Source organism: Megascapheus bottae, chromosome 17, assembly GCF_031878675.1.
Source record: "Megascapheus bottae isolate mThoBot1 chromosome 17, mThoBot2.hap1, whole genome shotgun sequence".
Classification (NCBI taxonomy): Eukaryota; Metazoa; Chordata; class Mammalia; order Rodentia; family Geomyidae; genus Megascapheus; species Megascapheus bottae.
Window position 1 is genome coordinate 7,472,149 of NC_143525.1, and position 27,241 is coordinate 7,499,389.

Genomic DNA, 27,241 nt, shown 5'->3' on the forward strand with positions numbered 1-27,241 from the left:
TCAGACAAGAATGCAAAGCCTGTGCATGGTACATATTCCAAGGAGAAGGGACAGATTGTCTCCTGGCAGACTAGGTAGACAATTGGCATGTTAATTATAAATTATTCGTATCTCCTCAATAAAGTAGCTTCCTGAAAAATCAATTTTACTTCACTTCCTTTTTAGTTTATTTGAAATCCTGCAGTGACAAGAGAAGCACTGAAATTATATTTCCTTTCAATGTTATTATTCTTAAGCCTCTGTAATCCATTGGGATTCACGCATAGCCATTTCTATGGCATTCATGGTGCTTGACTGTCAGGGTGCTTCCATTTCCCTTTTCATTTCTCTCTGGAGGCTTCCTGTGATGTCTTTTCCTCTTCTTGTTTCCTTCCTTGTGTGTTCCTTCCTCTTACCACAGACTGGCCAGTTGAATTAGAGAGGGTGGGGGTAGGGGTGGGAGTGGGGAGGGAGGGCGTCTGGAAGCAGAGTTCCGACATCTCCCCCTGATTCCAGGGGGGTGGGGTGAGGTGTGCCTTTTTTCTCAATTATGTAAGGCACATGATCATAAATTACTGTTTCATCATCACTGTTTAGATGGAAGAGCCATCATCACATTCACTGAAAGACATGGCAAAGTCTTGGACAAGCCAGCACCTTTCCTCCAGTACAGAGAAGGATGCTGCCATCTCTTTCCTCATCCGCTCATGCGCTATTTAAGGATCACGGCAGGGCCTTCGAACACAGACCTTTGTCTTTCATTTCTGAGACAACCATCTATCTTTCTTTCCTCAGAATATTTCTTGGAAGCAATCTGATCGCAACTTCTGTCATGGTCACCTTCCATGTGACCTTGAGTGAGCCCCTTAGCCCCTTAGTCGGATGTAGGCTGTAATTTAGTGTCTTTCCTGACTTGTTCTGACCTCAGCACACTTGCTGATTCATGAAACAGGCCACATCTGTACTTACAGGTGCAAAAGTCCTGGGGCAGGGGAGGGGCAGGCATTGTCCTTGCACACTGGGTTCCTAGAGGAATGTGATCTCCATTCAGGAGAATGCTTATTTTTATTTTTAGTAAGTGCAACTTAGAGGGTCTCATGATGGAAAGGGACTCAGGAAGCCTTTTGAGTGCCTCTCCTCTGAGCACTAACTCACTTGTGGTAGCAAGTATCTACTTGTGTGTCCACCTCCTAGGCACTCTAGTCTATTATCAGGATGAACTTCTGTATGATTGGTCCCAAGAGGCAAAAGGGACTACTTCAGCCTGAGCTCAAGGGGTTCTCCTCGAGGCAGCATCTCCTTGAAGGCATATTCTCTCCTGAATCATCCTCCCAGACTACTTGAGAGTCTGTCTTTAAAGACATTGTTTCAAGTCTTCTGCCTCTGTGCAGTGCAGCCACACAAATGGGACTATTGGGCCATTTCAGTAATTGAAACTTAGCTTAAAGATCTGAAGGTTTCCGTTGGAAAATGGCTTGGTGCCTGGCCCAGTGCAGTGAGACCCAGCACTAGGGCCAGGAGATGGGAATGATATGTTTTTTATCTGTGCTGTAGGGTCCAGAACAGACCCTGATGAGTTGGGCAGGACTGAATGAATTAAAATGGATAGGTATTAGGGTTGCCTTTTTTTAATGTGCTCTATCCTTCCTATGGCTGAAGTAATGTGAATGTTCTTGAGCATGAGAACACCAATCTACTAACTTTAAAGAAGGAAGACAAGAAGGGAGGGTAGAAGGAAGGAAGTAGGAATAGTAAAGGAAAACGGGAGGGAGAGAAAGAGGAAAGAAAAAATAATAACTGAACCCCCTGCAGAAATGAGCTTCCTATTTATGCTGTGAGTCGATGGCTTTGCAATGGATCAGGGTACTTTCATGTTTTGGTGAATACGAGAGTGAAAGGACAGTCTGTGGTGGTTTGGTGGAAAGGTCCAAGCTCAGGGTTCGACAAAAAAGTAGTGTGTTGACCACAGGGATTCCAACGCTCTGGCCTAGAATGATCAGTTCAGGATGTTCTACTACATTCACAGTTGTGTCATACGACTCAACAGCTTTGCCAAGCTGGCATTATAGAAACAGCCCCTCAAAACTTGCCTTTTCACCAGTGCTGCTGGTATGGCTCTTGATAGGCTGAATCTGTGAAAGCCTTGCTTATTTGAATAGCTGTACAGTGCCTCCTTGGTGCCAGATTCTGTTATAAGTATTTTACAAATATTAACTCATGTAATCCTTCATGATAACCTCTAGTAGTGGACACTATTATTCTTATTATTACTATTATTATTATTTATTTTGTGCTAGTTCCTGGGCTTGAACTCAGTACCTGGGCAGCGATCCCTCAGCTTTTAGGTTCAAGGCTACTGCTCTACCACTTGAGCCACAGAGCTGTACATCTGGCTTAATGAGTTAAATGGAGATAGTCTCAAGGATTTTCCTGCTTGGGCTGACTTTGTGATTTTTCAGATCCCAACCTCCTGAGTAGCTAGAATTACACAGCCAGTTACGCTTGGCTTATTATTAGTAGTATTCTTATTGCCTTTTTCAGTGAGGAGGAAGAACCATAGGGTATTTAACTAGCAGTTAGTAGTGACCACTAGCTCCTAACCAGCCAGCCTCCCATCTCAGACACCAGAATCCTGGTGGTTACTTGGGCTATTCTGTCTTGAGATTTTCTGATCTATAGATTTAAGTCTGTGTTCACAGGGGAAAAGAAACAAAAACAGAAACAAACCCAAATCTCCACAATAAAAAGCAGCACAACATGGAGCCGAAAGTGTGGTCTAGTGGTAAATTGCTTGCCTAGCATGTACGAGGCCCTAGGTTCAATTCCTCCATACTACATACACAGAAAAAAAAGCTGGAAGTGGTGCAGTGGCTCAAGTGGTAAAGTGTTAGCCTTAAGAATGTTCAAGGATAGTACTCAGTCCCTGAGTTCAAGCCCCAGGACTGCCAAGAAAAAAAAAAGCAATAGAACAGCAGGAGTAGCAATAACAATAACTAATTTGTGCTTTGAGCACTGTTTTCACATGTGCATTTATTAACTTTCTTAATTTCTGGTTGGCCATGTGATTCTGCTCATGCATCTTCAGAACATTTTTTGTTTCCTTGCATTAAAGGTGCCTGTACTTCGCACATTCAGATCTTTGATTCCTTTTCAGATAATCTGAATATTTCTGAACAGTCCATGTTTGGTATTGATGCTACTAAGGTTTCCCAGGCTTAGGTAAAATTTCCTATGACTCATGAGGTCAGGAACGAAGTATAAGGGGATGATATTATTAGCAAATGGGGGTCACAGTGAATGAATATTGATTTTCTGCCTGGCTCAAGACTGGTCTCAGGACAAGCATGCATCCAGATGAAGCACTTGGCCCTTGCTTGCTTGAAAAACAAAACAAGAAGGCCTTGCTTTACTTCGCTGAGTCCTGAGATGTTTACTGCCTGTGATGAATTCCAATTGTACCACGGACAATGCAGACCTGCAGAATGGCTCAATGCAGATGCATAGACATTGTTAATGCAACAAATGAGATCTCTGCATCCATTCTGAGCCTGTCTGTATGAGGAGAGCGGTCTTGTGCACACACAAAGCCAGCAGCTGTGTTTTCCAAGTGGACTGTGAGAAAACTGGGAATAGGGAGAACTAAATTAAGCCATTCTCCTTGGTCTGTGTTTATTAAAAACATATTCATTTCGGTTGTCCTGACTGTTTCAGAGGATGAAAGCTCTCGAACTGTCCAGTAGATAGTTGTGAAAATGAGGTCTAAGAAGGTGCCGATTTTCCACCAATGTCAATGTCAAGTAAAAGCTCAGTTATCTAGCCTTCAAGTAGCTAGAATTCTGTACTTAACTGGAATAAAGTGCCGACACTCTACTTCTAGGAAAAATACAAAAGAAGAAGCTATCAGAGATTTTTTTTACAGAAAACAAAGCTTCTAAACAACTTCCCTGATTTGGCCTGCAATTTTTTATACAAATAATTCCATTTCCTAGACTGTATACATTTCACTTAGCATCATCTGTGAGGAGAACTGAAGATTAGACTGATGGCTTTCTCACAAAGAACCTGAATTCTGTTTTTCTTCAAATAAAAAAAGAAAAAAGATAAAAAGAATTAATCATATTCAGCATAGTCTACTTAATTAGGCAGGGATGCATTTAGAAAATTTTCCAAAAACAAGCAGGTTCTCTTAGGACTAAAAAACATTAACCAGAGTCTTATTCATGGAAGAGTTTCTCTGCTTGGACTTCTCCTGTTCCTGTGCAGCAGTGTCAGTTTCTTTCTATTCCCCACAAAAGAGAAGGGTGAGTATGGGTGATGGAATAAGGGTCCAAACTATCCAGTCTGTGTTACCCTTGGCACAGAACAAATAGCTGGATCTATTTTCTCTCTTCCACAGCATTTATACAGGCTAGAATTTCAGGGATATGGCCAAGGTCAAAGTCTTATTTCCATTTGCCCCATTTCAAGATGCAGTGGTATCATGGTATCCTCCAGGATACTGTATTAATCAACATAAAAATATGTTTATCAGGTAGACCAAAGGACCCAGATTTCCTGCTTACTTTGGGAGGATCTATATTATTACCATCTGTTGAATGAGTGAAGATTGGAGCACACAAATATCCCAGTTTCTGCTCTGAATCTCCTTGTTTTTTAAACTTGGAAATTCCATAAAGGAACGACTGAGCAGAGCTCAAGTGAACAGAGTTCTAGCTTCTCGATCTGGAGCCTGCAGGGATGGTCTAGTAGAGCATATTGTTCTGTTCAGAACTTCTTTGACAAAAAATGACTGCTAAAACAATGTAGAAAGTTTCAAATCTGTTGAGGTTGATGACTTCCAAAAGTAATAGAACTGAGCTGCAGAGTTGCAGCTAAGTTTCTAGGTCTGAGTAGATTTTTCTGCTAGAGAATGAATATTCTCTAAAATCTCATTTCTCAGATACTAGGATATGACCGAAGCAAATTAAGTAGTTAGCAAGATGAATGGATTGGTTGATGGGAGGATGGATGGCAGATGGGTAAATGTATAGATGGATGGTTGGTTGAATGGATGGGTGAGTAGAAGTATGGACTAGTGGCTAGGTGAATGAATGGATGAGTGGACTGAAGTATGATGGGCAGATGGATGGATAGGTGGGTGGATGGATAGGTATGTGAGTGGAGGGATGGATGTGTGGATAGGTAGATGGATAAATAAATGGGTAAGTGGGTGGAATTTGGAATGGGTAGCTAGATGAAGAAAGGAGGAATTAATGAAAGGATGGCTAAGTGGATGGATGGATGATTATTTATTTAGTAAGCTTCTATAAACTCTCATTCACCATTTACTAGCTGTGTGATCTTGGAAAGGCTTCTGATCTCCCAAGTTTTATTAAGTTTTTCAACAGTAGAATGGAGTTAACTGCTCTAACCCTATAAAGTTGCTCTGGAGATTATAGGATATAATACATACAATGTTTTAGTTCTGTATATGGCACATAATAAATAAGAGACTAATTTTCTAAGTAGGAAAGAATATGGAGGAAAGTTATAAACGAAGTTTTGTTGGTTTTTCTATTGTTAAAGGAAGTCATGTGCCATTTTAAGAAAGAGCATTGAATCTTAAATAATGCTTGTAGCATGTCAGAATGTTGCCTTGGTTTGGTCCTTACAGGAATTAGGGTAGTGAACACTAGGGAAATTCTAATATGTACTTCTTTGAGATCATTATATAAGGTTGAAAATAAGTAAGTGGTCCTCACCTGAATCACTCATTTATTATTCATTGTGTCTGGGCACCAAATATGAGCTGGCACTGCTGAAGTTGAAGATCCAGAGACAGGCCAGGTGCTGGTGGCTCATGTCTATAATCCTAGCTTCTCAGGAGGCTAAGATCTAAGGATCTTTAAGCCAGCTCACGCACCAAAGTCTGTGAAACTCTTATCTCCAATTAATTACCAGAAAACGAGAAATGGTGCTGTGGCTCAAGGGGTAGGGTGGTATCCTTGAACTGAAGAGCCTAAGGACAGCACCCAGGTCAGAGTTCAAGCCCTACAGCTGACAAAAAATCCAGGGGCCAGGAGTTTGGCCTAGTGGTAGAGTGCTTGCCTAGCATGCATGAAGACCTGAGTTCAATTTCTTGGTACCACATACATAGAAAAAAAAAGCCAGAACTGGTACTTAGGCTCAAGTGGTAGAGCTCTAGCCTTGAGAAAGTCCAAGGACAGTGCTCAGGCCTGAGATCAAGCCTAGGACTGGCCAAAAAAAAATCCAGAGGCAGGAAAGATGTATAGGAGAAGGAGGATGCTTTTGCTCAAGAAAGCTCTGGATTAGAATTTCTGTTCCATCGTTAGCATTGGAATTCATTTAAATCTCAGTCCTTTGGTAAAAGTTACAGCAATACTAGCTGCAAAGCTCCTAGGTCTGGAAGAAATATCATGGGACAAGGCAGGGAAAGGCATTTAGAAATTGTTAAGTGCTATCCAAATGTAAGATGGTATTTCCATTATCCAGAGCATTAGTGTACAAAACCAAGGACAGAAAGCAACTACAGTCTCCCAGCCAGAATGATGAGATGGACTGGTTGTCCTGATCAGATTTACAGCCCAATTAGTTGACTTTCCACACTCATGCCACAACAGAGAAAGTCAAAAAGAAGTTTGCAGAAGGAAGCAGGGAAACATAGTCAGCTACTCAGAGAACTCAGCAGTGGTCTTTTGCCTACTATATCATATGCTGCAGATACAGTAGCCAGCAGGGGAAGGGGAGTGATGAAGGTATTTGTCAGATAACCAACTTATGTGTGTCTGGACCCACAAGATGACCAGTTGGATCCTGCTTGCCCCAGCATAGGGCTAGCAGTCTGGCTCTCACTCGTACCTGGTCAGCTCTGCAGTTCCTTCTGAACTTCCTTCCCTCTGAATTCTTTCTCTGGTTCCTTCTCTCCTCTTTAATGCCCATCTGTCTTTTCAATCACTTTTCTTTCTTTTCTCTCCTGCTTTTCCTGCTGAATCTGTCTCTTTCTCATTCCTCTTCTTCCTTTTCCCTATGATTCTTTATTTCTCCCTCTCTTTCTCTCACAGTTTATCTCCCATTTGCCCCCCTTTCCACTTGTTTTTTTCCCCCGCCACCCCCATCTGTCTCTGCCTGTCTGTCTCTCTTTCTCTCCACACTCTACTTTTCTCTAAGATTTTGACTGCTGCTGCTGCCCACTCTTTCACAAAACTGGCATCACTGTTCCTCAGTGTCCAATTTTCTTTCCTATGGTTAGAAAGTAGCTCAGGCCTTAACCCATTTCCTCTGGCATATCCAAATTAATTAGGTGAGACCGGGATCACATATTTCAGAATTAGAATAATATTTATCGAGCACCCTGGGGAGTAGGGGATGGAAGACATGAACCAGAGCAAAGAGGGAGGTCACTGAGCTGGAAGGAAAGCCAAGAGAAGGGCCTAGGCTTCAGGCCATGTGCTGTGGAATGAGGGCTGTTTTGTTAGCTGTCAGAAGCACTGGGGAAGTTTGGGCCTTAGAGAATGGTTCAGGAGTGGGTAAGGCCCAGGAGCCTTTCCCTCTCCACCTTCTCTTGCCAGGACAACGTCCTGTTGGGTATCTGACCCCAGAAAGCCTATTGGGCAGCCTTGAGAGAAAACATTTCCAAGTCTATCCCTCTCCCTTGGCAGTATAGTCAGGGCATCCAAGTTCTCTGGACTTTCCAGGCCCTCCCTATGTATTTGTGTTCATTTTTAGTCTACAAGTCAGCCAAGACTGGGTTAGCGTATTCATCTTCATTCTCTTCTCTAGACAAGTGTTAGGACCTGACAGGGAGCAAAGACACAGACAGGAAGTGATAGTCTGCAGGACCATCAGCATCTCCAGCATCTCCAGACCCTCTGTGTCTATCTCAGTGCCTAGCTGCTGCTCATCTCTAAGTAGGCTGTTCAGACAATGCTTGTGGAACTAGTTTGCATCAAGGATCACACACACACACACACACACACACGCAGTCACTTCTCTGAGTGCTAAGTAGACATCAGTCAGTGTTTTTTAACCTACTGTTGACTCCATGATACCTTGGCATGAGGCTGGTTTGGGTAGTATATTCAACAATGTCTGCAGCTCCATTTGAATTACCTTTGTCCCCACCAGATGCCAGTGGCACCTCCCTTTCTTGGTTGCCACCACCACCCTACTGAACATCCACACAGGAAAGGGAGAGGATGAACTCACTCTGGTTGACAGCGCTGGATGTAGAGCCAATAGTCTTGGTTTACTAGAGGACTCAACTCGTAGCACCCCATTCTCCTTCACAGCCCACAGGGAAGCAGGAATCTTTAGAAGAACTTGGAAGGCAAGATAAAAAGTAGAACTTTCTTGGTAATAGCTTTCCTGAGCTATCAGTGACCTAAAATAGCATAAAATTAACCCTTGGATTTTAAAGTGTAAAACCTCATGATTTGTATATATTCAGGGTTGTGAAACATTTGAACGCCTAAGCAGTCATTCATATTTGCCCTCTCCAAACCCAAGGTAACCATATAGTGATGTTTTGTTCCTATGGATTTACCTATATTGATATGTACCTAATTTATTAACATGGTCTTTAATAAAAGGCTTGGAAACATTGCTCAAGTACAATCCCCTGAGTTTAAGACCCAGTACTGCCAGAATCCACAAGCACATAAAAATAAGTGACTTATGACTAGCTTCCTTTGCTTTGAGTGATGCTTACAAGGTTCAGCCAAATTCCAGCACATATTTTCACTTCCTTCCTTTCTATGATCAAATAATAATTACATGAATAACTCACATTTTGATCTATTCATCCACTAATGAATATTTGATTTGTTTCTACCTTCTGGCTATTATTAACAATGCTGTCATGCGCTTTCATATGTACGCAGATTTTACGTAGACTGTTGTCTTTCACTGCTTTGGGTAGTATTTAGAAGCATAATTGTTGGACCATGCATTTAATCTATATTCAATGTTTTGAAGAACTGCTGAACTACTTAGCAGAGGGATATACTCCCTCCCACCCCTCCCAGCAGAGTAGGAAAAAAGCTTGTTGCACCATCCTCGTCATCACTTGGTTTCATCTGGCTTTTGTGTTATAGCTGTCCTGGTATCCACGATTGAGTAGCTTAAGGCAACCTTGATTTATGTATCCCTAATGATTTATTATGATGCCCAAACTAATTTTTCTGTATTCAGTCTGGAAGAAATGTCTGTGTACATGATTTTCTCATTTTACAATTGAGGTTTTATTTAACTTGTTGGTGGATAAGATTTCTTTATGTATTCTGGACCAATTCTCTTATCAGCTATGTTTTTCTCCCATTTAGTGATCATCTTTCATTTTCTTGAGGGGACCCTGGGAGGTACAGTGTTTTAAATGATCCTATGCTTTCTTTGATTGCTTGTGCTTTGGGAAGTACATGGAAGAAACCATATGATCCATTTTGAATCAATGTGTATATGTAATATGAAGCTAGTATCCAACTTTATTCTTTCCATGTGGTATGTGCTTTTTCCAGAATCATGTTTGAAAGAAAAAAATAATGCTTTCTCTAGTGAATACTGTCTGACCCACTTACTGAAAATGAAAATGATGTATAAATATGTAGGTTTATTTCTTGGTTTCTAAATTTTCTTCCTTTGGTTTATGTGTCTATTATGACTTGTGATTTTCTGCGTTTCTTTCACAGAAAGATGGTAGGGAAGCATTTCTGCTAAGCAGATATACGAGGAAATCAAGGTATCGTTCATGGGTGTATGATTAGAAAAGATAACAAAAAATGATCAAATTTTAGAACCAAAAGGGATCTAAGAGGTTATGTCAGTGCATTTTGCTAATGGGGAGCAGTGATTAAATTTCGGTGTCTTCTTAGGTTAACAAATTCATCCAAAGATTCAAGTCTGATCAGTGTCAGAGCTGGGATTTGAACTGAATACTTAGCTTTCTAAAACAATGCTTTCCCTTTTTTCCCAGGCCCTAAATTTCAGCTCTTCACGCCTGCCTGTATCTAGTATTAATCAAGTTAAATTTATTTCCCAAAGCAACGGGAAATTCTGATTTTTTTTCCTTGATGCAGGCCCACGGTAAAGAAAGCCAGTGAGGGGAAAGCATTTGGAAAATGTGAAATTGCTATATAAATGCCAGTAAATGATAAAATTGCCAGCCTGATGATCCTCTAGAAAGGTTCAGGTCAGGGGCAGTGCAATGGAAGGAAACAGTTCATCCTCAGACATGTTTTTAAAGTGCTAGGGTTTTCATATTCCGAGAGGGTAGAGCAAGGAGCTGAACTCAAGTGAAAAGGTGTCTTAAAGTGAGCTTAACATGACCTTAGACAGGCAGGGCAACGTAAGGAAGCCTGGAGACATGCTGCCTCCTCACACCACACCCCTTAGGGGCCTCCCAAGTAGAAAGAATAGTCTTTGCCCTGTTGTTGTCAGACACGACTGCATCAGGAACCAGGCTCTGGCCCTGAAATGAAGATATCCAGGTGTGATATTTGGAGGTTTATCCATACTCACCTGTGCTCTGCACATCTGTTTTCTATGACTAGTGAGCATCTTTTCATTCATACCTACTGGAGGTGCCCTGTTTAAAGCCATTTGAGGAGCAGGAATGGAACCCTATCTACTTCTGTCTTTGATGAGTCTTCACCAATTGCCTGGTTGGGTGCAGAAGATAAGAACTGAGCAGATAAAACCCATTCTCTCTCTGGGTCACTGAATCTCCTGCAGGAGGGTGGGCCTCTCTCTCTAGCAGACTTCCTTCCTGTGAGTGTGTAATTGCTCCCTTCTCTAGTCTCCATTTGCCTTCACTGTCTGCACCCTCTGTGTGTTCTGATGCTTATCTTTTTTATCTGAGCATTCTGTCTTTGCAGCTAAATCACACCTTCCCTTTGACAGCAGGAGCTGTGTGCTGTGCTTATTTGGGTCACCAGTATCTATCACATGTGACTGGATATGTGTTTCTTGGATGGAGAGGTCAGGCACCACCTCTCCCTAGTAATTAATAACCCCCATCTGAATTTGAAGGGAAGGTCAACCCTTTCCATAAGTGGCATTCCACTGTGTGGACATTGTAGATATGTGCCTGGTATTGGTATGTATTTGAGGGATTAGTATTTTGAAAAGACTCAGGGTATACAGGGATGGGATGAATAAAGAAATGAATTGACAATCATAGCCTTTCAGTGTGCTACCAGAGCAACACCTGCTTTGAATCCCCTGTGAGAGCAGTATCAAACAAAACTATGTCTGTTGAACGTGGAATGACACATCTCCATCTCCTCCCATAGGTCTGAGAATCAAAGGTCCTGTGGAAGCAAGCACACTCCCTTTGAAGTTAAACAGTGGCGCCTCACTGTGTGATTTCCTCCTTGTTTAGGGCTCTGGCTGACATCTTAAGACAGCAGGGACCAATCCCCATAGCACACTGTGAAAGAGAAACGATCTCGGCTATCAATACTTCTCCCAAAGAGAACACTCCAGTCAGATCGACCTCCAAAAATCACTACACCCCCGTGCGAACAGCTAAGCAGACACCAGGTAAGTGAAAGCTTATTGCCTTCAATCATTTTTTTGCTGAGACCCGTGAGAGGTCTTGGTTATGTTTCTGTCCTGGTGGGACAGATCCTGGAGCACTGGATAGTGGAGGATGCCTTTGTTGATGGACAGGCAGGCTTGTGAAACTGAGAAGGGTTCACTATGTGAAAAATCATTACCAGTGTGTGGGGAGAGAGAGAGAGAGAGAGGGAGGAGAGAGCTCTGATGGTTTAGGGCATCTGGGATTTCCTGAGCATCACATCTAATTCTCTGTATGAAAGGCAACTTAAACCAGCCATGGTGGGCTAGGGTTACTCACATGCTCATGTGGTAGACAGGATTCTGAGAAAGTTTGTTCTGTCTACGAAGCTGGATCTGTAACAAAAAAATAGAGCCTGCTCCAGTCTTGGAACCTCAGAGATTCATTTTTGAAGGTGGGAATGCAGTCTGTGTCTTAATGGTGACCTTGGCTTGTGAGCTATAAATTCCTCAGCTATATGATGAGTTGCCATGTAATGATAAGCAGTTGTCCTTTGTAACACATTGTGTGGAATCATTTGCAGGATCTCCTGAGGATGGTCAAACCCCTCAGGTGTACAAGTCTCTCATATGCATGGGCAGAGTCATGGCATATAAGAACACAAACCTCCTGTATACTGTATACTTTAATGATCTCTGGAGTACTTACAATATCCAACACAGTACAAATGCTATGAAAGTAGTTGATATATATATATATATATATTGTTTAAGGAATGATGATAAGAAAAATGTATATCATGATTAGACAAATATATAACTGTTTTGGAGTATTTTTGGTTCCTATTTGGTTGGACTCCATTGGTTTGAATTCTGTGGTTGTTTGAATGCTGCAGTTGAGTGCAGAATCTCTGTGTATGCAGGACTGATTGAGCCTTAGACATAATTTTACTTGATCCACACTGTACCACTATAAAGGAAACTGGACAACACTTACCTTCCTTGTTGTAGGGATCAGTCAATGAAGTGTGAGGAAACTTTGTTAAGTTGAGAAAGACCATTGAGGTGTTAATAATATGAAACACATCAGTAAGCACAAGAATATAACCCAGATGTTTACTGGGCTCTTGTTCTGTGTTAAATGTCATGCTGAACATTTTATATGTGTGTTCCTCGTTATTCTTTATAGTACTCTTCGCCGGTCTCATATTGTATCTGTTTTATATGAGTAATAGAAGCATTGAGTAGCTGTCCTCAAGATCATATTGTTATTAAGAGAGAACTTTGAACTCTGATGAAGGCAAATAGTTAACATCAGACAGGACTAGAACGCCATCATGACCTTCCTGAGTTTAGATGCAAAATATCTGAGCGAAAAGACTCCTTACAAGGGCATTTTGAAAAGGCCTATGTCATTTTGCACGTTATCAAAGGGCCTGGCACTGGTTATATCTCAGACACAACTTCTGCTTTGAGACTTAGATCTGGACTCTTTACATGGGTCTCCCTTTTAATTTTTCCAGGCCATCAAATCTGTACTAAGGCTGCAATAAAATGTGCAACCATGAGAAAGCAAGAGCCTTGTCTAGTCTAAAACTACAGCAGGAGAGCTACTGAGAACCAATTCATTTCTTTAATTTTCTGAAATTTGCTAACTTGACTACACTTCAAAAAATATACAGAAGTCTTATATGTTCTAAGCATCTGCTAAATGCTAAAGATATTGTCCCTTGAAAAAAATATATACAAATATACATATAGATGAATATATATATATATTCATCTATCACTGTGTAGCATATAAGAGAATTCATTAGCCCTTCCATAGTCAGAAATCCTTGTTTCAAGGTAAGGATGAGCCATGTGCTAGTGGTTCTTGCCTATAATCCTAGTTACTCAGCAAGCTGAGAACTGAAGATCATAGGTCAAAGCCAGCCCAGGCAGAAAAGTCTGGGAGACTCTTTTATTTCCAACTAACTACCATAAAAGCTGAAAGTGGAGCTGTGGTTTAAGTGGCAACTTTGAGCAAGAGAGCTCAGGGACAGTTCCCAGGACCCAAGTTCAACCCCTAGGACTTGCCTTTGTAAATGGGTCTAAGACACATTTCAGGTTTAATATCCTTAGTTTTCAAAATGCAAGTAATAGAAGGAATCTTGTACAAAACCATCTCAATCTGTGATCACTTACCTGAATGGACAGGTATTTGAAACACCAGAGGAGTTCTTGAAAATGCTGACGCCCAGCTCCACAAATAGCTGGAGCTTCTAAGGATAGAGCTGACATTAGTAGTTCTAGAAATTTCCTAAAAGCTAATTCTATCATGCAGCCCTTGCAAAGAATCTCTGGTCTGGATAGATTCCTTCGTGCAATGAGAGAAGACCCTGACTATCTATATTTCTTCAACCTGGATGCAAGTTAAATCTGAAGACCACTGGGTGCAAGAATTTCAGAAACTCACTATTGTACCCTATTTAATCTAACTTTGATATGGCTACCCACTTTGAATAGGGTACTTAAAAATTTCCTTGAAGAATCATCATTTAAAGACAGTGTCAGGCCAGGAGTTTAGCCCAGTCGTAGAGTGCTTGCCTAGCATGCACAAAGACCAGGGTTCGATTCCTTGGTAACACATGCATAGAAAAAAAGCTAGAAATGGTGCAGTGGCTCAAGTGGTAGAGCCTTGACAAAGCCCAAGGACAGTATTCAGGCCCTGAGTTCCAGCCCCAGGACTGGCCAAAATAAATAAATAGGACAGTTGCTTTCAAAGCCTTGCTTGTAACTCTAACTTCAGACTACTCTGTCGTCAGCACAGTTCTGGGTGATTATATTCATCCCTCTGTTCATGTTTTCAGGGTCTCACTCACAAGCCAGCTAGTACCCAGCCACCAAACCCAGACAAATGAAGTGGACTACTCTGATTTACTCTTAAATATCTTTTATCAAGTAGTACATTTTCTCCTTTCCTTCTGGTTTTTGTTTACATTTTTCTCCTCTATTGAGTGGAGAGAAGGAAGGCTTCCCATCACACAGTTTACCACTCCTTGCATTTTTTCAAATTATAACTCTGTACTTTGCTTCTGGAGATGGAAATGGTTTCTCCCACCTCCCCCAAGCCTGGGAAGCAGTCACAGTGGTGAAACTGAAATGCAAAAGCAATTTCACCAGTAGCTACAGCTTCCATAGCATATAACAGACACAATATCTTTCCAAATAGCTGCTGTCCTCTGCCACACACTATTGCAATTTGAGCAGAAGTTTCAACAGAACTTTACGTAAATGTCCGTAGTGGAAATGTACTGTGATTTTACCACTCAAGAAATCAACCACCCAGCAGTTGTAGCTAAGTGGCAAGAAATCTTCAGGGGATATTAATAAAGATACACAGTAAGACTACCAGGCATCAGAGCTTGGAGGGAGCAGTGTATTCAAGCTTTTAGTACCGGGAGTTGATGAGAGCATACAGAAACTCAGGCTGTAATTCACCTGCAGGACTGGAGCCTGCATTTAGTGCATCCACTCAGCACTGGCAAAATATGGGGGTCCATTTGCCTTTGCACCTTCAGTTGTAGTAAGGTAAATCCAGCCCTGAGAAACAGAGAAGCCACATTTCAAGAGGTCGAATTGGGAGCCTTTATTGGAAAGCCAATGAATGCAGGTTAGAAAACTAAGCCACAAGAGTAGGAGAGGAAAGGAAGAGCAGAAAAGCCATGCTAACAAACCAGGTGAACTCCAATGGACAGCTGAAGTAGGATGCCACAGTGGCTGAAGGAGAGCCAGGGGACAGGAGATAAGAGGCAAAGGCAAGAGGCATGATATGGTGGCAGCTAAGCTGATCTGAGCCTAAATAGTGTCAGGGTCAAGGGACAGGGTCCCAGGTTTGAGGTATAGAACTAACAGGGCCAGTAACCTAACATCCATGTCTCTGCCCCTGCCTCTAGGAATTCAGGCATACCCCTCATCTGGGAGGTTGGACTTCACCTTCCACCATGAAGACAAGATGGTGCCAGTTAAATCCAATTCCCTATCCACTCTGTGGCCATGATGGCACCAGTGAGACTCAGTATCCCCACTTCACAGTTACTATGTATGTTGAGATTTTGGCCTTTTTGAGTTTCCATATCTGCTTTTGTGGCTGTTAGATCCTGCTGCCTAGATTTTCTCATGGGTACAAAGAGTTAAAACAAGGAGAACCAGCTGAAACACATTCCCCTCCCTATCCATAATAAAGACTCACTATCACCCACAGCTCTGGGGAAGCACATCAAAATGAAAGAGAGAGTCGAAAGCAATGCACTGGCATTCTTAGCTGATGCAGGATTGTGGGGTTGTATCTGAGATGAGCCACGGTTTTGGACATTGAACGTGCATGCTTCTTTGATCTGAGAAGTAGAGTCGGTAGATCTGCACATGTGCTAAATGCAATGGGAAGCCAAGCAGCATGTCACAGGTCATGTGTCGAGCGCAGCTCTGGCAGGAGGGTAATACAATTTTAAGTCTGTACCATCCGGCGTGTGTATGGGGAGTCCACTTGGTACCATGTGACTAACAGAAGATGCAGGGGTCTGGAACCCCTAATCTCAGATTGATAGAAAAGTCCTGTCTACTTAGCTCTGAATCTTAGTCAAATGCTTCCGAATAGGCCCCTTCCTACTTTAAAAGAGACTTCCCAGTAGACATATACCTGGAGCTAGAAATCCAGGAAAGCCAGCTTTATCTCTACTCTTCAGATCATCTGTGGCCTGGGGATTAGCAGCCACTGGGTTTTTAAGAAGCTAATGAGAAATGCAGAAGCTCAGGCCCTCCACCAAACTCCCTGAAACAGAATGTGCATTTTGCCAGATTCCCTGGGTAGTCTGTTTGTATGATGAAGTTGAAAAAGACCCTTTTAGCCCACTGGTTTCCAGACCTGGCTGAGCATTGGAACATCATGAGAATTCTGAAAATGACAGAAGTTCTGATGCAATTGGTCTCCACAGAACCTGAACAACAATCTTCATATTTCTAAAAGACTCATACGTTCTCTTGCATTCAACATTACTATTTGAGTTCAGCTAATGAGCCAAGCTTTGGAGGGAGGCTGTCAAATGGGGGTGACATCTTTTGAGAACCCCATCTGGTCAAGACCACGGGGCTGTGTGGGAGAGAATTCCCCTTGGGAAAGGTGGGAGTGGAGGACTAAAGCTCATAGGAGAGAAGAAGGGAACCATATGTAGCTAATAGTGAGGAAGCAGGACCAACCTGAATTGTCAGAGTGATAGAAGGCTGAACAAAGCATGCAGGTCCCCCAGGCTCAGGACTCCAGAAGCTGGGTTTTCTGAGAAGGGAGGGTGGGTTCTTCCTATTTGCCTGCTATGCCCTTTTCCCAAAGAACCTTTCTTGGAGTGTCTGAGCAAATGTAATGCTTTCCCTAGTTGGAGTAATGAGATCATATGTTTTCAGTTCCAGAATTTTGATATTCAATTCCCAGTATCAAGATTGGCATCAGCTGGAGGCAATAAATATTTATGCTCCATCTCCACACCACTGTGCATTGTATAAATGAGCAATCAGTCATCCTGCCTATTGTCACAGCCACAGACTTGAATGGCAGACTAAGGGAGACAAGAGACAAACGCTGTAAACTTCACGGAGACTGAGAGTAGAGACTGAGGCTGATGGAAGAATGCTTTGTTACCTATCAGGGCAGACCTACTTTAACCCTTTTCACCTAGGCTTCTTGCAACCTTCAGCTTCCCTCATCAAGGGCTTCAGATACACTAGTCTTCATGCCTCTCCTTTCTTTTGCTCTTCATAGTCCTACTCTGGGTATTTCTCCATCTTTATTGCTGTGCCCATAAGTTGTCTACACTAGGTGTCTGTGCTTTGAAATTCAACACTTAGAGGTAGGTTTCAGGAAAGCATATGTGACTCCTCACTTGTCCCCATCTCCCATCACTCTCTTAGGAGAGTTTACCTGTCACATATCATATATGTGTTAGTGTCTGAATAGAATACATATTTATGTGTATATTACCCAATTGTATTGGAGCATCCACTACTCTGCAACTAGGACACTATTATCCCTACCTCCTGTCTACCAGTCCTGTTCTCATCTTTCCACAGGATGGGTCTGCCTCCACCTCTCGTCCTTCCTTTCACCAGATCTTTCTTCACAGCTGAGCTTATCTGCTCTTGCCACTTCCCCAGCCTCTCAGCTGCCTCATTGCTTCTTGGTTCGCATCTTGAGTTCCCTTGCTATGTAGCCATGCGCTACATAGGTACAAATTCCTATCAGCACTGCAGCTGGACCTCCACAACACTTTCCATGGAGGCCCAAGTGCCAGTCACTGGATACATTGGTTCCTCAGGAGACATGCATCCTCAGGCTTCTCCACTTTCCCAGTCATGCCCAGCCTAGCTCATGCCTCCATGCTTCCCTCCTGGCTCGTGGTCTGGATCCCACAGGTTATATCACTAAATGAGCATGAAGCAAGTAGCCCGGAAGAACTTATAGGCTTGTGTGAGAAGGGCCCAGAAAGTTCTGAAGGGAACCATCAAGACTATATGAGAATCACTGGAATGAGCTGGTATTCCCGTGTAGACAAGCAGGTACAGAGAGCCATCTCTAGACTGTCTGGAAAGAACCTCACATCCAGAAACAAGGAGGGACTGGCAGGGAAGGTAATTCACTTTGACTTTTGCAACTGTTTTCCGTGGACAGACACACTTCTCTCTTACAAGGTACCCAGTCAGGCAATCTTGTTATGATACTCACATGGGAGATGAGGAAACTGAGACACAGGACATAACAAAAGGCTGGCATCATCAGGTCATACAGAAGGGGCTGCTATGGACTCTGAGCATAGACAGAGAATCAACAAGACATCAGGAGCCACAGCAGCGTCTGAGGAACCAGGCTGCCACAGTGCACAGACGTCTTCCCAGCACAGGTGAGAATAGGAACAAGCTTGCACTTGTTTAGCATTGAGAGTGCAGGTGGTGCTGGGATGAAGACTACCTTGAGGCAGTCTTTGCACAGATCTTGTCTACCCAACACACATGTGGAGAGTCCAGCTACAGGAGCTAATGAGGATGTGTCTTGCCTAGGAAGCCTCATGCAGAACTCACTCTGACTAGCTGCCATGTCTCTGGGGTCCACTGACCTCAGAACCTGAGCTCAGGCCAACCCTATGTCCCCATCAACATGGATGCTCAGTGCCAGGCTCCGTGAGAGCCAGAATAATTCTCACTTCTAAGTCCCAAGCCATTCAGAAGGTGAGTCCCTCCCTTGTATTCAAATCCTGGGAAGGAAGTAGCTTTTCCCAGCATAGGACAGCTTTAGAACAGGGGCATCTGGAAGCGGAACCCTCCAGAAACCAGAGGAACTGCCCCCTTTCCTGGCCAGGCTAGCTGTGCCTACCGTATCTTCTTACCCCTACATCCTGGTCCTGCTTGGTTACTGGGCAGGTGTGACCAGCCTGGCAGGAAAGCATCACACTACGTCTGTCCCTCCCATCCAGGAAGGACTCCCAAGATAAGGGTCGACAGAGCCTCATGGGAGAACCCAGAAGAGAGAAGAATCAGTTTGCTTAAGCTGGCCCACTAATTACTCCCTGTGCTCGCCAGGGAATGTGTCCCTGGCTGTTCTCCAAATGAGGTGTAGGTGAGACAAGAGTGAGAGCACCAAGGAGAGGACAGGGTTGGAATTCACAATGACCTCCATGACTTGGCAAAACAGAGAAGCCAGCAGAGCAAGGTACAGTGATGAGAGCCACAAGGAGCTGGGCCAGGGAAGCAGGGAGCAGATAGGAGGGTGGCTGACTGTCCTGCCGAACTCTGGGGCTTGGGGAAGCAAGGCTCTATGAGTTCACATTTGTTGCTGACATGAAATTTATCAAGACTGAGAAATTTGTCAAGGAAAAGGTCCTGCCTAGCTTCCTGCTCTGGAGGCTGAACACAGACAGCACTATGTTTGTACAGATGCCATTCGTAGTTCTAACTGGTGGCCAGAAGAGGAAGCACAAGTAGATGTGGACAGATGAAAGGGGTAGCGATTGCTAACCCAACTCTGCAAGAAAAGGCATTGTTCTATTCCCAAAAGTTCAGCCCTACCATACCACCCATGGGGCACTGTCTTCTGACATTGCCACACTAGAGAATTAAATGAGCCTGGGCTGTGTGTGTGTGTGTGGGGGGGTGGTCACTCCTATTATAGCAGAGGTAAGCTCTCCAGCTTTAGGCTTGGCTGCTGTTGATTCTCTTTTTCACTTAAGACTAGAACTCTACCATTTGAGCCCCCGCTCTACTTTCAGCTCATTGGAGGTGAGAGTCTTGGGACATTTTTGCCTGGGCTGACTTTGAACCATAATCCTCAAGTCTCAGCCTCCCGAGGAGCTTGGATTACAAGCATGCATGAGCCACCAGTAGCTCATTTGTGTGTGTGTGTGTGTGTGTGTGTGTGTGTGTGTGTGTGTGTGTTTAAACACATTACTTTGAACAGTGTTGATCTCATGGTAAACTTGCTGGAATGACACAATAGATGTACATATCCTTATTAGATGGTAACATTCTTTTGTATTTGTCATTCTCTCTCTCTCTCCTCTTCATTATCATCATTTCAGTCATCCCCAGCATCCCCGTCCTTATCACCATCATCAGTACCACCATCATTGTCATCACCACCAGCAGCAGCAGCAACATCAACACCAGCATCATCACTGCCTCCACTATCACCATCACCCCCACCCCAACTCCCACCGGCACCATCCTCATTACTGAGCCATGTGAGATTGGAGGAGCTTTGTCATGATCCTTCATTCTTAAACTACCTCAGCATGCACCTTTGCACTTCAAGAATGTTCTCTTAGACAGCTAGAATACCGTTGCCTGCCTTATGGACCTTGTCACTCTTCTGACATTGATATTTGACAGAGAGCTCAGGGTTGTCGATGGATTGTATCGGAAAGGGGGAAGGAAGATAAGAGACACAGATGACTCCTAAGATTTGTGGGGGAGGAAATGAATACTGAGTTCAGCGGGTGAATACAAGGGCTTGGAACGGATAACTGAGTGATTTTGTTGTCAAGATCAGAAGAATATGATTATCGGGGAGGTGAGCTAAGCAGGGGCTTTCAGTTCTGCAGTGAATATTGCTACAGAGCAATCCAACAGTGTGGTCTCTGTCACCCTCTGTCTCAAAGCTACACACACACATACACACACACAGAGGTGAACTGATAAGATTCCCTTCTCTCTGTATTCTAGACCTGAGTGTATCTTACCACTCCTCTCACAGAGTAGCTCAGTTTGATGCATTCTACTCAGGGACATGCCACTTTGCTCCCTGGAGTCTGAATGTCCAATGTATTCAACATTCCCAAAACAGTAAGCCTTCAACACTTATTGCTGGAGCAAGCTGATGAAAGAATGGATTGTTCTCATTGAATCCATTACACAGGATGTAGCAATTAAGATTATGTATGCTTACAAATGCCCGATTGCCTTAAGTAAATGGTTGGTGATACCAAAATGGGTTCTCTCTTTGTTACTGTGTCTGTCTCTGTCTCTCTCTCTTCTCTGTTTCTTTCTCTCCGTTATAAAAGTAGTTAGTCTAGCAATGGTGTTACTCTAAAGTGTAAGGGATGAAGGCTCCTTCTGTCTGGTTCCTCTGGCTTTCTATGCACATGGCTGCATGTTGTGATCTAAGATGGGCCAACAAGATCACACTCCCTCCCTCTCCTTTTAAACAGACATTAGCTTGAAGTGACTATACCCCACACATCTAGTGTTTAGTAGCCAGTGTAGTCCTCATTGTATAGTCCACATGAACAGTTGAAGTCTAGGATTTTTTTTTACTCCATAAAAATGGCTCACGAGAGACTAGTAGTGATCCATATCACAATGTGACCCAGAAGGGAACGTGTGAGGTGTTAAACCATTTGTATCAAAAGCTGTTGGGACAGATGAAACAGCATGGCTACATTCTATTTCCCGCAGTCAACATACATACATAGCTGTGTCCTTTCCAGAACTGGAAGACCCAGGATGGGGCAAGCTGTTGGTCACTTCTGGGAAGACTTGACAGCCCTAAGCTGCCCTATACCAATCCTGAAGCAGACCTGGACAACATTGGATGGCACCTGATAATAAAGCTGGCACAGCTGAGGTGTCTTCTCCCTAGAGTACCCTGACAGAGCACCTCAAAGTCAGAGACTGTGTCTTCTTTATCTTGAGGTCACTGCCCCTTCCTTACTAAGAACTTGAAAAGATTGACTGCCTCATTCAGGATGGGCTAGTCATTATGGTAAGGCTTGCCATGTTTTCCAGAGCTTGTAATACAGTTTCCCCAAGTCCCTTTCTCAAACTTCCTGTTCATTTCCATTCACAGTCCTAGGTCATGTTGACTAAGGGACAGCAAATGGGCAAGACAAGAAAGGAGAGGGAGAAGGGCAAAGCCCTGTCATTTTTGGTTGTGTGTGTCCTAGTCCTTGTGTTGAGCGAAGGGAAGCAACTGTTTTAGATACTTCAGAAGTCCTGTGTGATATAGCAAAGCCTTTTTGTTCTTAAATAGAGTGCATGTGGATGTTTCACCAGAACTATCTAGAAAGTATGTCAGAGTGGACATTCCCTCAGCTCTGTTACTTTCCCTGCAAGAAGCTGGGAATTGCATCCCTTCGCGATCGTGACTCTGCAGGTGTGGGAAGAGAGACCAAAGCTGGGCCAAGACCCACACTTGTCCCTCCCCTGCTCCTTTGTCCTAGTCTATATGCAGGCTTTGCATTTCCTTTTGTGTGTGTTTAGCTTAAGGATTTATCACCGCAGCTTAGATCTGGGATGGAATAGATAAGCCTGCACTTTAATAAATGTGGCATTTCTTTTCCTATATGAATTAGATGAAAGGAAATGGGGCCTCTTAGGAGGATAGCCAGGCAACAAGGCAGAGCTGGGTAGCTGGGAAAGGCAGAAGACATTACCAGCTAAATGGCTTTGGGGTGGGGGCTTCCAGGGCACAGATTGGGGCTGCTTTATGGCCATGTCTCCAAGCTTCCCACTGGCAGAGAAATAGCCTCACATTTTCCATGGAAAGAAGCTAAACTGAAAAAGTCTGTGCCTGCTGTTGGCTCCCTTTCTGGGTGCAGTTTGGGGAGGGGTGGTTTTCAGAAACCCCGACATCCCTGTGATACAGCTACCTATACATTACCTGCAGCCCCAATGGAAGGGTCCTGGGAGAGAAAAGAGGAGCTGCAGGATTTTATCAGGCCATGATTTCATTTTTGGGACAATCCAGCAGACAGCAGGGACATTGAACTACCACTCTGGGTATCTGTTCTCCTCCTCTCTGTGTGGGAGCGCATGATGGAACCTGGTGGAGATATTACCAAATAAACATAAAGAAATTAGCACAGGCTTAACACAACATCTATAGGCACTGAATGGCAGGATTATTATTGTGGTGTTTGGAGCCAAGAGTGGCCCATAACCTCAGGACAGACTGTTTGGAATTTCCCTTGGTTCCTAATAGGTTGCTGGATGAGATTCTGTATACCAGTAGCAATATTATTTCTATGACCACCTATGGGTGAAGCTGGGATAGGCTGATTGCTTTCATTCAAGGTCAAAGAGTTCTCTGGCAGCAACTGCCATGGTTTCCAGAGCTTGTAAGATCGATTCCTTCAACTCTGTGTCTTCAGTCCTCCTAGTTTTCATTCACAGCCATATGTCATGGTGACTGAGAACAGGAAAGAGGAAAGGGAAAGGGACAGGAGGAGTGAGGGGGTAGGATCTGGGGAGAAGAGGTCAAGAAAATGATCTATATTTTTAGTTGTCATTACCTCTTGCTCTCAGGACTGCTCTGGGCAAACTTCTGCCTCCTTAGCTTTTCCTGCAAAAGAAGTTGCTGGTGATTTTGAAAGGATAGAGTCTGGCCAGTGACCTCACTTCTATGGGCCTCAGGGTAAGAAGGACTGCACAGTGGTTGTTTAAGCAGGAGGGGAAGATTTTCTTGTAGAGACATTGATAAATCAGAATCCCTGTACAGAGAAGCCTTGGTAGCACATTCTTGTTTATGTTGTTGCCACAAAAATGTTTGCATAAGCACCTTGCAATTTTGTTTTCAAAATTGCCTCTGGCAATTAGATGGGTATAATTAAAATGTACTCCAGGTAGATTGAGATTCATTAATCCATCATCCAGCTATCATTTTATTGACTAGTAACTCTGTTCTTGGCATTGTGGAAAATTCTGTGTAAGTGAGTGGAACGAATAAAGGGTTTCTCTAGCCATGGAGAACTCAGCCTGACTGAGTTAAATGAGGTGTGTGCACATGCAGAGTCCTGCATTGAGAGACACAGATAGGAGCTGTTGATCCCTTGATCTGGGGCTGGGAATGTGGCCTAGTGATAGAGTGCTTGCCCAGCATGTATGAAGCCCTGGGTTTCTTGGTACCACATACACAGAAAAAGCTGGAAATGATGCTGTGGCTCAAGTGGTAGAGCTCTGGCCTTGAGCATAGAGAAGCTCAAGGACAGTGCCCAGGCCCTGAGTTGAAGCCCAGGATTGGCAAAAACAAAAAGCAAAACAAAAACAAATAATACAAAAAGAGCTGTTGATCCTATAGAAAGAGCCGGTTCAATGTATCCCTAGGTGAAGAGGAAGTTCTGTTGAGCACCTATTATATACTGGTCACTGTGCCAGAGATTAGAATGGTCCAGTATGACAGCTGGAGGAGGACTGGATATTGAAAGTGACCTTAAGGGCAGATAAGACTTGGATGATTGGAAAGCTGGAGAGTATTGGCTGGGATGAGAATGGGGTAAACCACCATGTTTTAACTTGTTTCTTGGGTGAGGGTAGGAGAGCAAATTAGAAAACAGGATTGGAAACAGAATGGGGCCTTTTAAATGCCAGACTTGATTAGAGAACATCTCAGAGACCAGTGCATACATATACATATATATATATATATATATATACACACACACACACACACACACATCACACACTTATGTGTATATGTGTATATATATATATATATATATATGTATGGAGAGAGGGGGGAGGGAGAGAGACTCAACTTTTTATAAACCACAGACCATCTCAGTGTCTGGCATTTGTTCTTAGTATATAAAAAATATGAGCTGGACACTGGGGACTCCCACTTTTACCCCTAGATACTCAGGAGGCTGAGATCTGAGGCTCATGGTTCCAAGCCAGCCCAGGAAGAAATATCCCCATGAGACTCATCAACAGTGAACCATTCAAAAAACTTGAAGTAGAGCTGTGGCTCAGAGTAGAGAACTAGCCTTGAGCAGAAAGAGCTCAGGGATGGCACCCACGCTCTGAGTGCAAGTCCCACAAGTGACAAAAAGATTAATTTTTATGTAATGACATTGTTCACTTTATTAGTTTTTTCACTGACTCTTTAGGATTTTCTGTAAGAAAACTATGTCATCTCCATGTAATGCTAATTCTACTTCTTTCTTTTATATCTAGCTGACTTCTATTGCCTTTTCCTGTCTTATTGCACTGGTCTGGAATTCCTGCACAATATTGAATTAAAGAGTTGAAAACCTTGTTTCTGATCATAGGGGGAAAGCAATAGTCTTTTTCATTGTGATCTTAACTGTACTTTCTTCTTATTGTTAGTTGTGGGGAGTTTTGATCGGAATGAGTGTTGGATTGAGTCAACTGTTTTTCTGTGACTAGGTATTTCTTATAGATTTTTCTTGTGGTCTAGTAAGGTGATGAATTACATTAATTTGTTTCAAATTTTAACATAACCTTGTAGTCCTGGATAAAACCTGCTCAATCACACTGTTTTATCATTTTAATATATTATTGGCTCTCATTTGCTAAAACTTTGTGAAGATCTTGTGACTGTGAATCAACTAGGTTGATCTGCCATCTTATTTTGTTTTATCTTAGTTTGGATTGGAGTAATGCTGACTTTAGTGTGTTCAGGTGTTGTGTGCTCTCAAACCAATAGAAACTTTGTGGTATTCACTGACAAATCATTGAAATTCTGCAGACTTTTTCTCTTATAGGAAGATTTTAAACTATAAGCTCAATGTCCTTCATAGATTTACAATAATTCTGGTTGCCTATTTTAAAAACCATCAACTACATCTGAATATAAAAAGCACCTGAAAAAGTTACTGAAATCTTGGATTCCAGAGCATCCTTAAAACATATCTCACACAAAGCCAAGGTGACTTCAGCTGGCTGAACTGACACAATGGTACATTTAAACCAGCCCCTGGATCTTTAAAGACTCTTCATTTAGATAAGATCTGATGCTTCATTGAACTGTGTTAAGTATCTGACATAAACATAGTCTGCTACTTACTGTCCTCCTACTCAGTAGATAGAGTAAAATTCATTGCTCTTCCATAGCAGCCCATGAAGCCAAGTATTAGTATGTTCTGTAAACATATATCCTTGGTATCTACTACCCTAGGATGACCTCAGCATCTCTCTTCTGTAGCTCAGCCTGCCCCAATTGGCACTTTGTTCTACTCAACAAATGTGCACACTGGTACTTGGGAGAGCTTGACACTCAAGGTTTAGGCTCTGTCCCTGAGCTTTTTCACTCAAGGCTAGTGCTCTTCCACTTGAAGCCCAGCTCTACTCCAAGCTTTTTGGTGGTTAATTAGAGATAAGAGTCTCACAGACTTTCCTGCCTGGACTGCCTTCAAACCAAAATAAATCCTCAGATCTCAGCCTCTTGAGTAGTAGCTAGAATTAATAGGCATGAGCCACCAATGCTTGACTCCACATGTGACGTTTTGCTGGTAGGAAATCAACAAGGGATACATTCTCAGGAGATACTCAGGAAACTCTCAGGAGTTTTCAATTTTAATTCATCGACCTGCTCCAATACACAAAGCACCACTCAGGTAAATCTTTCCAGAGGAGCTTTCCCAGTTGAGGCATCTGTCTGCTCACTTCAGTCTCATCTGAGGAACTTCACAAGTGTTGTCAGAAGGCTGGGATGAGATTTGCACATCCCAGTTGGTGTGTCAGACAGATGGGGACAGATTCTTCAGCCTGAGACTTGGAGGTGTCGCATCTTTTTCCTTTCTCCCCCCGCCCCACTCCCTTCAGAAATTCGAAGTTCTCTTCATTCTCTGCAGTTTGCTGCAAACCACACATCTGGAGGGTGAATCCCACCACCCTCCGATCCCCTGAAGGAAGCAGGTTATCTAGCTATTGTGATGAGATGGTTTGTGTGTGGGGGGGGAGTGAATTATTTCTTTGAAATAATGTTTGATGCCTTTTTAAAAAAAATGAATTCAGCTGATAGCTCTATGACTGTTGGCTGGGGAGTGGATTTTGGATACAATAGATGTTTAATGACAGCCTCATTCCCACAAGGCACCAATGGGGCAGGACTCCATCCATCTCATCTCCCTGCCCTCTCCAGAGCGGGGACAGTGCATCATGCCTCATTTGCAAGAGGTCTGCGTCCATGATTAGAAATGGTGCTCAAGATTCAGATGACCATAGCTGGGAAGTGGCTCTAAGAGGTGCTTGGTGGAAGCTGGAGTGACAAGGAATGGGAAAAGAGGGAAGATGGCCCTGGTGGCAAGAGTTGTATGTTTAGGTGGAGGAAATGCTTAGGGGACTCAGCCTTGAGTCTGACCGTAGCAGAAACAAATGCTCCGGCAGTCAGGGAGGCCCAGTGTTCTGGGGTCCACACCTCTCCAACGTATCCCATTCTTTCCTATTCCCTAACTCCCCCCAAAAGACCTTGTCAGGGACTAGAGTCACCATG

The 27,241-nt window shown here is 43.2% G+C and overlaps 1 protein-coding gene across 2 annotated transcripts in view; it reads left to right on the plus strand.

The window, feature by feature from the left end:
• The window catches only part of Shisa6 (shisa family member 6), a 286,815-nt gene that overhangs the window by 11,426 nt on the left and 248,148 nt on the right, over positions 1 to 27,241 (plus strand). For both annotated transcript variants that reach the window (XM_090349540.1, XM_090349541.1), the window contains exon 2: positions 11,354 to 11,514. In XM_090349540.1, the coding sequence (XP_090205666.1) occupies positions 11,354 to 11,514 (161 nt within the window). The remainder of the gene's footprint in view (positions 1 to 11,353; positions 11,515 to 27,241) is intronic.